This window comes from Protobothrops mucrosquamatus, unplaced genomic scaffold, assembly GCF_001527695.2.
Source record: "Protobothrops mucrosquamatus isolate PMUCROS unplaced genomic scaffold, P.Mucros_1.0 scaffold5, whole genome shotgun sequence".
NCBI classification, from domain to species: domain Eukaryota; kingdom Metazoa; phylum Chordata; class Lepidosauria; order Squamata; family Viperidae; genus Protobothrops; species Protobothrops mucrosquamatus.
Genome location: NW_015386392.1, coordinates 166626 through 179284, shown reverse-complemented (window position 1 = coordinate 179284; position 12659 = coordinate 166626). Strand labels below are relative to the sequence as shown.

The following is a 12659-nucleotide window of genomic DNA, read 5'->3' as shown; positions in this document are numbered from 1 at the left end:
CTCCAGAGCGGTGGGCGTCTTTCTAGTTCAGCCCCTCCTTTCGGTGGCGGGTGGAATCCTAGGGGCAGAGCGAGGTAGCAGCCCTCCTCCCTCCTTGTAGGCCTAAGCAGAGATAAGACGAGGAGGAAGGTTCAAGCATCCCTGTTATCCGCATTTCCCCGCCCGAAGGGAGGGGGTCTTCTCAGTTGACCTCCAGCGTGCCGCTTCGTAGCTTAGCTGCGGCACGGCCCGAGATTAAGAAGGGCGCGTTATTCCGGGAATAGGTGCCTCGGGCCCTCTCTTTTCGGGAGTTTCCCCGGAAAGGGGTGGAAACCCTTGTCCCGGAAGTCCTCAGCTATATATACCCCTCTTCCGTTTTTTTTCCCTCGCTCTATAAACGCTGGGCAATAAAGGACGGGGGTTCTTCCGCTGCCTGCGTGTGACGCACTTCCTGTTCACGGCCTTGCCAGAGAAGCTGTGGAAGAGCTGCTGCTGCTGCTTCTGCTTCCAAAGCGGGAAGGCTAGCGAGCTTCGAGAGGAGAGAAGAGCGGAGGGCGGCTGTCGTTTGTTCCCGAAGGAGGAACGAGGAGCGAGCGGGTGAGCGCGGAGGTGGCCAAGGCGGGAAAAGCAGTTACGGGTCACCAGCAATTTAGCGCGCGCGCGCGCGAGGGGGGGGTGAGGGCCCCGGCGGCACCACCACCACTGCAAAATTGGGGTCTCTCAGCAACGGGTTTTGCGTTCCCCTCCCCGCCCCGCCTTTTTTCCTTTGGCTCGTGCTCTCTCCTGATTGGCCAAAACGCGCCCCGCGCCGGGAAAAAGAGGGGAGTGGTCGTCTGCAAACACAGGGTGGGTACATTAATGACGTCCCTGCTTGCCTTCGGTAGGGAAAGTCGGAGAAGGCCGGCGCTGGCCTCCTTATATCTTGGGTGCTGCCTTAGAACTCCGGGCCCTTTTCTCGCCGGTCTCTCTTCCCTTTTCCGCGGCGTTGCCTTTTTGCCTCAGGGGCTAAAAACGGGGGCACCGCAGAAGCACACAAGGGGCCGGCCTGCAGGTGGGGGAGTCCGCCAAGAGCAGAGTTTCATAGCCATGGCACCTTTAAGACCCGAGAATTCTCCAGCCAACATGTGGTGGGAAATTCTGGGATTAAAGTTCACCCATCTTAAAGACGCCAAAATTGAAAAATACTGACTTGGAAGATTAGGATGGATTGGCGAAGCATGGCCGGGAAGAATAATTAAAATGGCAGTATAACAACCTATGGTGAATTAATTAGAAATACATAATTTATTTAACAACCAGTTACTAATAAATGGTGGAGCATTTGCTGGCTGGAAAATTCTAGAAGTTGAAGTCCACGCATCTTAAAGATGCATAGGTTGGAAAATATTGCTCTAGAGCTTCAGAAATCATCCTTTATAAATGTGTTAAGGGAACCAAAAAGGTCTGTTTCAAGGGAAAAGATGTCGACGCAGGTAAAATAATACATACCGTAGTATTCCTGCTTGGAGTAAGAGATACTTTTTATTTCAACTGCTTTGTTTTTAAGTGAAGTACTTCACCTTGAAGGTAACGTTAGTGGAAAGTTTATAGTGGCTCAGTTTATTTGTATGCCACAGGCTGCTGACCTCAGTAGCACAACAAGGATTCAGTGCTGTCTCAAAAAGATAAACCATGATGGTGTGTGGAATTTATTGCTGATAGCAGTGTTTCTGTTCTGTGCTTTGCCCAGTGAAGTGGGGGAAGGGAACTTTATCCTTTTTACTCTAGCCAGAGATAGTTTTTGTTCTTCACTGTAAAAAATTCTATTGTTATAAGAAGGCTTACAGCCAGAAATGATTCTATAACACTGTTATAAATTGAACCATTATGATAGCTTTTTCCCCCCAAAGCAGTAAATGGTTTTAGCTGAAATGAGAATTAATTTTGCCTCAGATTTCTTATACATCATGCGCATAATTATTAAAAGTAATATTATTTGTCTTTTAAAATTTAAGTGGTAGAAATTGAAAGAATAGCTGGCCATTAAAATTTCCTTGAAGTAGGAAGGAAACATTTTGTAGACAAGATTTAAAGAGTTTTAATGCTAGGTATTTGTTTTATAGGTAATATTAACATATTTCACCTAACACTACCATTTTCTTAGTAAATAATCTGGAAGAAAAAAATATACAGATAGTCCTCGACATACAGCCACAATTGAGCTGAACATTTCTGTTCCTAAGTGAAACATTTGTTAAGTGGATTTTGCCCCATTTTATGACTTACTTGCAACAGTTGTTAAATGAATCAATGCAGTTGTTAAATTAGTAACATAGTTATTAAGTGAATTTGCCTTCCCCATCAACTTTGCTTTGTCAGATTGTTGCAAAAAAGGATCATATGACCCCAGGACATTGCAAGCATATAAGTATATATGAGTTAGTTTCCAAGTGTCTGAATTTTGATCATATGATGATGGGGATGCTGCAATGGTCATAAGTGTGAAAAATGATTGTCACTTTTTTAGTGCCATTGTAACTTTGAATGGTCACTAAATGAACTGTTGTAAGTCAAGGACTACCTGTATAAGTACTAAAAAAGAGAGTTCCTGTGTATTAAAAAACACATCCATCACTATTCAGTCTAATAATTCTTGACAGTAACTGTTCTAAATAATACTTTGTTTAGTACCTACATAAAGCTGCTGAATGATGTCATTTGTCCACATGGAATGAAATATGCTGATGATATTCAGCATATTTGTCTAACTTTGCCTTGGGCTACTCAGATAATCCCCTCAAGTTCGTCTCTGTGTCTGGATGCTGTAAGGGCTTGCATAGAGAAAAATGTGCTTCAACTCAGTCCTAGTGAGTCCTGGAAGCTGTGAGATTTTATCTCTCCTGTACCTGGAATTAGAGATTTTTTCACCTTTGCTTCTGGAGGGGTTTGCAGCACCCCACTCAAAACCAGTGCACACTTGGAGGAGCCTCCTGGGTTCCCAGTTCCAGTTCAAGGAGTAGAAGACATTTGTGGTCAGGCAGGTCTTTGCACAACTCTATCTTGTGCTCTAATTGTGCTTGTTCCTGGAGCATGTTAGTCACCTCTCATTTTGGGTAGTGCTTTATATAGGTTGCTATTGAAGACGGTCTGAAAGCTGCATTGGTCGGGAGGTCTTCTCTGAGGCCTTTTCTCTTTGCAGTTGTCACTAATATCTTCATGGTTTACAAACTTTATGCATTCTTTGTGATTGATATTATCTCATAGTGAAGGTATTCATGGTAGAAACAGTATGAAATTCTAGATTCTGAAGTTTCTTTCTGCTAACTAAAGAAGCTTAGGTCAATCAAAGCCTTCTTTTTATTTAAGAAGATATAATTACCTTTTATAGTAGGGATATATATCTTCTCCCATGCTGTTCTGGGAAAAAAAATAGTTTCTTGCAGATTGAATTTCCAGAAGGGTAGGGAAGGCACAACCAATACAATACTCTTTTCTCAATCTTAGATGTAATATTAGAAAATGTGTTAGCAGCTCATAATTCTGAGTTATTTTAAAATTAAATGGAATAATTAGTAAACTAATATTCCATGGAAAATAGAATTGGCAGAACCAATAGAATTTGCAGAACCAGGTATTTGTATAGTTATTAATAATCTGTATGCTCTGAAGCAACCTTATATTCATATCTCCTTTGCTTTTGGCCATATAACTTTTGAAACAGTGAATCATGTCTGATTTTGATGAAATAGAAGTAAATAACAATTTGTGCACAAGTCATTCCTTTGCATTGCTGTGTTGCTTCTTTCCCTTCAGTTGCTACTATTTTTTAGTATATCATCCTTCCAGATGTCCATATATATTTTGTGTAGAATACTGTTCCCTAGCCATTCTTTACCACCATTTTGCTTTTTAATTCCTTCTATTTCCTGGCTCCCCCTAAATAGAGATAGATAGATAGATACATAGATAGATAGATACATAGATAGATACATAGATAGATACATAGATAGATACATAGATAGATACATAGATAGATAGATAGATAGATAATGGATGGATGATAGATAGATAGATAGATAGATAGATAACCTTTATTGTCATTTTTTACTGTGGGCACAATGGCACACATTAAAAATGAAATTTAGTTGCTTGCTCTCAAAGTTCTTTATATGTTTTAGCCTTGAATTTTCCTTTCTGACAATAGAACACACACACAAACACCCCTTAGATCTGTTGCTATCAGTTATACTGATCAGATCTGGACCATCTGGAGGCCACCAAATTGCCAACTTCTGATATAATACTAAGGACATATTTAATACAGTATCTTAATTAGCAATAGCTCCTAATATGTAATCATTATTGAAAGATGTTTGTGAACAGCTGATTTCAATGAAACTAGATTGCCTATCTAGTTTCATTGAAATCAGCTGTTCACATCTTTCAAAAGACGGTGTTGTAATTAGAAAAACTTATTTATGCTGTCTTTAGCATACTTTCCAAGTAATATCAGAAGAATGTTTATTTATGCATTGAGCCTTTCCAAGATAAATACTATTCAAGCACATCACTATTTACAAGGGTTATTTAAATGCTTTAAATGGTACAATACATTGCTTGATATAAGGTGTCACCTAATTAATCTTGGCTGAGCTCAAAAACTTTAGCTGCTATTTGTTAGTGATTTATACGGATTTATTTATCAATTATCTATTCCAATATTAATACTTGCTTGAAGCAATAATCATACACGTCGGCAAGCCATATTTAGGTATTGGGGGGAAATGCTGGAAGCTTAAAATTAATTTCATATTGCTGTCAAGAAAACTACATGCCATGTTCCTAATCTAATCAAATGTCAAGTTTGACTTGGATACCTGTATTTTTATATAGTTAACTAGTTATTTCATAAGTAATTAGATTGTGAATGGATGCATTTGGATAAATCACAATATCATTTCCTGTAGTTATGCTTTTCGTTTTTTATGAACCAATCTTACATTTCTCTTCTGAGTAAAAGAAGGGATTTGAATATCTTTTCTTACTTTTATGGGAGCTTGTAGCATAGCATGTTGGGTACATTCCTGCTGTTTTCCTACCCTAATTTTTATGCAAATGAAATAAGTTTTTACCTTCTGCACTTGCTGGAAGACATGAGAGAAGGTGGAGTTTTGTTCTCTGACAGCAAAATAACATCAGGAATTCTCCAGTTGATCTTTTCCTCATAAAAACATTGCATAAATGAGGGAGGACACAGCCCCCTCCCCCAATAATTAGGGGTATTACAGGATTGTCCACACATTTTAAGTGTTTGGTGGCCTTTCTGCATAACCAAAACCCAGTTCCAAATTAGCCACATCACTTGGAAATGATGTGATTATAAGCTTTAAGAATGTCTCACAACACTAGAAAGGAGGCAGAGGCAAGCCATTTCTGAAAAATGTGCAAAGAAAACTGCAGGGATTAATCCATTCAGTCACCACAAAATGGTACATTCCCCCTCCCTCACAAAAGGAGGGGTTGCTTTCAGGCCGCATATTTAGTGTGCAACCTTTCGGGATGCGTTTGATGGTACTTTTCCCAGAATTATTTTTGTTTAAGTCAGTTTATTTTTCTTTTACTCCCCATCCCTTTTCTTTCTATACTGCAGTGGTTAGTTGGCAACAATAATACATTCTTCCTTTGCTCTCAGGTTTTCTAGTCAGAATAGAGAATGTGGGAAAAGGTGCAGGGATATATATTCCTGAGATAGGTATGTAGAGCCACAGGAAGAGGAGAACCGATAGAATCTCTTTCTAACTTTCCATATTCAAATTGCTTCTGCAAATAGATTTTTGAATCCTGATGCATACACATAATATTCTCCTGTACTTCCTGAGCAATAAAACTCAATTCTAATTCAACAGCAAAGTTTCTCCAATATAGTTTGTTTTAAGAATAGTTGTTTTAAGCTGTTGGGTGGAATTTTAAAATTCTTTTAAATTTTGTCTTCATTATATAACTTTTATGTCAGTACTGCTGCATACCAACATCCTCTATTTCCACTCTATAGTTTTCATTAGTTTAAGCGTTTATAGTATTCTTAATTTGTTAAGGTGCCATAAGACTTTAATATCAAATAATTTCCCACAAGAACTAGATAAAAACTGACTCAAAAGCACAATACGTTTAATTCTTTGCTGTTTTATTATTTATTAATTTATTAACGTTTTATCCTGCTTTTATTACTTTATAAATAATTCAAAGTCAATGAACATACCTAATAATTCTTCTTGCTATTTTCCCCACAACAACCTTGATATAAAAATCTTTGTAGTTTTGATGGAATAAAAAATATTTCAGATGTATTGCAAAACAGTTGTTTGGTTTAGCCTACCCAAATTTTTTGGCAAAAGTTAAGACTCAGATACTATCTTACCTGATTAAAAAACTTTATTAAAAACAGTTTTGTTATTCAAAAATATGCTGACTATTTTGTCATCTAGACCAGGAGTTCCCAACATCCGGGCCTTGGACTGGAAACCGGGCCATGGCCCAGCAGCAACTGGGCCGCACATGCAACTGAAGCCCTGTCTCTGCATGCACATGCGCCAGACAGTGCACGAAACCATGCCCCCCCCATCTGTGGAAAAACTGCCCTCCATGGAAACCAGTCCAAGGCTCTTTTCCTACAAGGATTTTTTTTGTGTGGCAGTGATTTAACAATCCATATTTTCATACTGTGCATCATACCTTTTAAGAGAAATTTGTGTTTTTATATTGAAATGAAGTCTTGATTTTACAGGATTCTTATCCGAACGCAATAAAACATGGTGGACTATTATGAAGTTCTAGGAGTGCATAAGCATGCCTCACAGGAAGACATTAAAAAAGCGTAAGTACCCATTTTAAAGCTATGGCAGGTTATATTATATTCCTTGCATTAGCCATTTTTTGAGGGAGGCTTTAAACCACATAAAATGGGGTGTCTATAAACAGTCTTCCCATGCTTCCTTTACTAATGCTTGGGGTGCTTATTTGTATGTTTACCTAGAATTAAAGCTTATAATTGAAATTATGGTTGGTCGCTCAGCCAGATATTTATTAACTGCAAAAGACTGTTTAAAGCAGAAGTTTTTTAAAACATACAAACAAATGTGGCTACAGAAAAAAAAATCATATGTCAGGAACTTACATTAAGAATAAACATTGATCTTACAAAAATTACTCCCTAGAATTGGGACAACTTTATTGATCCGTTTGCTGTGACTTCTAAATTAAGAAATTGATGGGTAATTCTAATTTCCTAATCATTCCTATGATTCAGTTATAGATTGATAAAATAGGATAAATAGTTAATAGTACAATTCTTATAATATGGCAGTATCTAGAACTGCAGAGTATGGATGAGATTTTAATTAAACAACTTAATAATTAAGGTTTTGTACTTTTTCACATATTCTGTTTATGGGATTTAGAACCCCTGTGAATTTTCTCTACTGCCTTTCCCCTCTATCTCCTTCTATTGTGCAGTGCAGCCCATCCAGATGTTTTATCCTTCTTAGATTAGTTCTTGCAAAATGCTACAATGGGTCAGGATAAATCTCTCAAGCTTGAGCAATTCATTAGGAGCAAATTATTATATTTATCATGCATTAGGAAATTAACATTAGCAATTAGTATGTCTATCAATGTTTAAAATGTTAAAAATTCTTAGTTCATCAGGCTAGCTTATTCTTTTGTTATTTTTTTTATGCAGTGTTGTTTTTGAATAAAGTATCTTTGGTTTTGATTTCAGATACCGTAAACTAGCATTAAAATGGCACCCTGACAAAAATCCAGATAATAAAGAGGAAGCTGAGCGACAATTCAAGCAAGTTGCTGAAGCTTATGAAGTCCTGTCAGATAGTAAGTAATAATATGAAAGAATGCCACATCCGTGTGGCAGTTAGAACTAAAACTATTGAACATATATTTAGTCTCAGAATGTCAAAGAGATTCTGTAACACTGGACTGGGTAGAAATGTTCTCCTCCTCTGGATTTTCCTTGAAAAAACAGAGATGTGCTGCGCTGGATAATTGTACACAGCAGCTGTGGAGAGGGAAGGAAAAGGTGCTGGTAAAATGAAGAGCAGGTGGAGTATTTAAGGGAAAGATAATTTATATCATTTCAGTAATCAATTTCAGTTTGTATTTAAATACAGGTAGTTCTCGACTTATAACAGTTCATTTAGTGACCATTCAAAGTTACAGTAGCACTGAAAAATGTGACTTATGACTGTTTTTCACAATTACGATCTTTGCAGCATCCCCATGATCATATAATCAAAATTCAAATGCTTGGCAATTGGTTCATATTTATGACTGTTGCTGTGTCCCAAGGTCATGTGATCTCCTTTTGCGACGTTCTGACAAGCAATGGGGGAAAGAGTCACTTAACAACTGGGTTACTAACTTATCAACTGCTGTGATTCACTTAACTGTGGCGAATTAGGGTATAAAATGGGGCAAAATTCAGTTAACAAATGTTTCACTTAACAACAGAAATGTTCAGCTCAGTTGTGGTTGTAAGTTGAGAACTACCTGTAATGTAAATTATATAAATTAGGCCAAGATGAGCAGCTCGATCTAATTACACTCTCCCTTCCCACCAATATGTCACTTGAGATTTTTGGCAAATGTTTTGTTCTTTATCATATGTTAGGGCAGTGATTCCCAAACTTTTCTATGCCCCTCATCCCTAGAATGCCTCTGATATATTCTTGCACCCCTTACAAAAGTTTGAAATAATGGCAACGAATTGTACATATTCACTATAATTTTGAAACTTCTAAACCCAAGCTTTTGCACCCCCTGGAATATTGTCTCACACCCCCAGGGGATGTAAGCACCCCCGGTTGGGAACCCTTGTGCTAGGGTTTCCCAAAGTATAATCTCCCTTGGTGAGGTGCAGACAGAGCAAGAGAAGGTGTGAAGAACCTTTTAGTTGTACATTGTTGCAATAAATCTATGTTTCCCGAAGTTTCATTGTATCCTTTTCATATCATTTTGATGCTTGGATTTTTAGGGGAGATGTATAAATTAAGATTGCAGGTAGTCCTTGATTAATGATGGTAACTGGGACTAGAATTTCTATCGCTAAGCAACATAGTCATACAATGTGACATTATGTGACTATGCCACTTCCATATGGAAGTTCTGGCAGTCCCCAGTTACTATTAAACAAATCACTGCAGGTTGTTAAGCGAGCACCTGATATGACCATGACTTCTGATTTCCTGCAGTCTTCTCCATTGACTTTGCTTGTGGGAAAATGATAGGAAAGATTGCAAATGGTGAGCATGGGACTGCAGGGCGCTGTGTCAGATAGAATGTCAAGGTCTGGTCATAAGTGCCATATTGTTCCATTGTAAGTTCGAACAATACACTAAAGCAGGACTTTTCAACCAGTGGTACGGGTACCACTTGTTGTACATTGGCACCTGGCAGGTGGTATGCGACCATCCCAGAAAAGTGGTGGTACGCGACCATCCCAGAAAAGTGGGGGAGGGGAATGAGCTGAACCAGTGGCAGCACCGCACAAACCTGAGCGAGAGATGGCTGGAGCTGCAGGGCTGTCAGGACTCAGTGGAAGTGCCAGGATCAGCGCCAGGCTCCAGCGGGAGCTCTGCGCTGATCCTGGTGCTTCTGCTGAGCCTAGAAGAAACGCTGATCAGCTGAAATGTTGCAGCATCTCCAGGGTCTTGTGATTTACATTCAGATGCTTGGCAACCGATTCATATTTATGACGGTCACAGTGTCCCAGGGTCATGTAAAGTGACCAAAACCTGCTGCAACCACCCAGCAGACGGGGGGGGGGGGATAAAGACCAAACACCCCCCACCCCCGCTGCCAATCCTCAACAGAAATGCTCAAACAATGAAAACCTCGGACAGGAGGAAGAGCGCTGCCAGGTGGGCAGGCAGGTGTCTTGCTCGGCTGTGGCTTGGAGGGCACTTTTTTCAATGCCATTGTAACTTCAAACAGTCACTAAGTGAACTGTTGTAAGTCGAGGACTACCTATACTTCATCACTTTTTTCCTTTTTTTGTTTTTGGTCATCAAGTTTTTGACACCTTGCTAGGCAACTGGTGGTACTCGGATGTTGCCATATCCTAAAAGTGGTACAATGGGTGAAAAGGTTGAAAAGCCCTGCACTAAAGAATAGAATAATAGAACAGAATAATATCTTTATTGTCGCTTTGAATGTACACTAATCGGCATACATTAAGATGAAATTTCGTTGCATACAGTTCTGAAAGGGTCACCACCTCCAATATACACTACATAAATATGACAAAAAGAAATGAATAAATACAAATTTATGCATATACCCACATATATTATATGACACAGAGAAACAACAGTCTAGTTCGAGTTATGTATACATGTGCATAGCGAGAAAAATGAACCTTGCGAGTTTACCAGACGGATGGCATAAGGAACAAAGCCATAAAGTGGGTGTGTGGGGTCTCTAACAGTGCTTTGAGCTCTAAGCACATAGCACTTATAAGGGAGCGAGCTTCCTATGATCTCTGTATGGACTTTCTATCTGAGGCACTGCTACCACCAAACCAGACAGTGATGAATTTGTTAAAATGCTCTCAATCGTGCCTCTGTAAAAAGTGGCCAGGACAGAAGGAGAAAGATGTGCTCCCTTCATCCAACGCAGGAAATGCAGGTGCTGGTTTTGCACGCTTCACTAAGGATGAGGTGTGGAGAGACCAATTCAGATTGTTAGTTATCTGCACCCCCAGATACTTAATACTATCGACCACCTCTACAGCTGCATCCTTGATACTGAGTGGAGTATGACTATGCCGGCTCTTTCTAAAATTCTAAAGGGAGGTGTGATGACAAAAGATTTAAAAACTTCTGTCATATTGTTAATTTATAGGTCCTGAAAAAATGATAGTATGCGGTTGTGAGATTGAGGAAACCCTTCCTCAGCCTGTCATAGATTTTGCTAACTTTTGACTGAATTTAAGAAGAAATAGTATTTTGGTTCATAACCAAGAGTCAAATTATTTATTCAGAGAAAGATATCAGTTTTGTTACATATTTCATTCTACTTAAGAATTATATCTTGATGTCATTATAATACATTCCCTATAGCTTTTTCATAATCTTCAGACTTACGGCAAATACCAGAGATTGATTTTAAAAAAAAGTACTCAAGAAGAGACTGGCTTGTCTTCTCTTTTTCCTTTGTATCCTCAACCTGGTCTTTTAAAAGTCAGGGAATGTTGCTGAATAGGATTGCTATGTTTGGAGGTGTTTAGAGGGAAATCCGTAGAACAGAGCAAACATAAGATCATCAAAATAGTTTGTCTTGGATTTATACTTCCTCTTCTTTGCAGCTAAAAAGCGGGATATCTATGATAAATATGGAAAAGAAGGGTTAAATCCAAGTGGAGGTATGTAAGGATTTAATTATGCTGCTCCTGTTTCTTTTAATGTAAATGTAAAACCACATAGCTTTGATAATTAGAAAGGATAAAATATGGAAAGAGTGAGAAGATAGAATAACTGATAAGATAATTGCAATAAAGAAAATTGGAATCTGCTTCTTTATATCTTATTTTCTTCCTTTTCTCTTTTTTCTTTTATCACTTTTTAAATTTTTTTTGTGTGTAAAATTCTTCATTAAAATTAATTTAAAATGCTAGATGTTTGCGGAACAGTCAGTCTATCAATGGATTTTAATAGATGTGTGTACTGATTTGCGTAGGACAAATCTACTCTATGGCTACATCTAATTAAAATCCTTACATCTTATCTCTAATCTGGGAAGGATTTTGAGAAAGAAAAATAAGATCACATGCTATGCTGCGTTTGATAAAATGACAAAAATTCAAGAAATACAATTATTACAATTTGTTATTAAAATGGTGCTCTTGCTAAATTATATAAGAAATGTTTTAATATTCTGGAAAATGGAATATTGAATACTCTTTTTATAGGTGGAAGTCATTTTGACAGTCCATTTGAATATGGTTTTACATTCCGGAATCCTGAGGATGTCTTTAAGGAGTTCTTCGGTGGGGGAGATCCATTTTCTTTTGATTTCTTTGGTGAGTACTTTTAAATTAAATTTGAGTGTGTCAATACTAAAATTTTCACTTTCCCCCCTACTTTTAAGAATTCTCATACTTACGGCTTCTAATCCTCTGGTTTTCCATGTATGTAGGCAAAAAGATACTCTCAATATGTTCAAAATCTGATTTGGTTTCTTTGGATACTTTGGAGTGCTGAAGATCTGTACAATAAATCATGGCCTATAGCTGTATAATCCTTTAAAATATTTCGGAATTAATTTCTTTTGATGGTGTCCTTGAAATTGATTAATTCATAGAATCACAATGCTGAAAAGAACCTTGGAGATCTTCTAGTCTCAATACCCAGGATAGGAAACCACATATCATCCTGAATATATAGTTATCCTATTTTTCTTGATAATTGCCATTACTTCAGGAGACAAGCTGTTTCATTACTTAAATAGCTCCCATTTTTAATAGTTGTATAGATATATTTTAAGATTTTAGATGCACCTTCTAATGCTTTCCAGTGCAGATGAAATTAGAATGAGTTCAACTTTTTCACTCAGTTTGAAATCAATAGCAAACCACATCCTTCATTCCCCCTTTATATTGGTGCAGTAGCCAAGAGGTGAAAGCGCTGGCC

The 12659-nt window shown here is 38.0% G+C and overlaps 1 protein-coding gene across 3 annotated transcripts in view; it reads left to right on the top strand.

The window, feature by feature from the left end:
- Positions 1-312: 312 nt before the first annotated feature.
- Positions 313-12659, top strand: part of DNAJB6 (DnaJ heat shock protein family (Hsp40) member B6) — a 58716-nt gene continuing 46369 nt past the window's right edge. For 2 of the 3 annotated variants that reach the window (XM_015832521.2, XM_015832520.2), the window contains exons 1-5: positions 313-576; positions 6743-6832; positions 7736-7845; positions 11336-11392; positions 11939-12049. In XM_015832521.2, the coding sequence (XP_015688007.1) occupies positions 6768-6832; positions 7736-7845; positions 11336-11392; positions 11939-12049 (343 nt within the window). In that variant the 5' untranslated portion in view covers positions 313-576; positions 6743-6767. The remainder of the gene's footprint in view (positions 577-6742; positions 6833-7735; positions 7846-11335; positions 11393-11938; positions 12050-12659) is intronic. The other variant, XM_015832522.2, reaches the window with a different exon arrangement.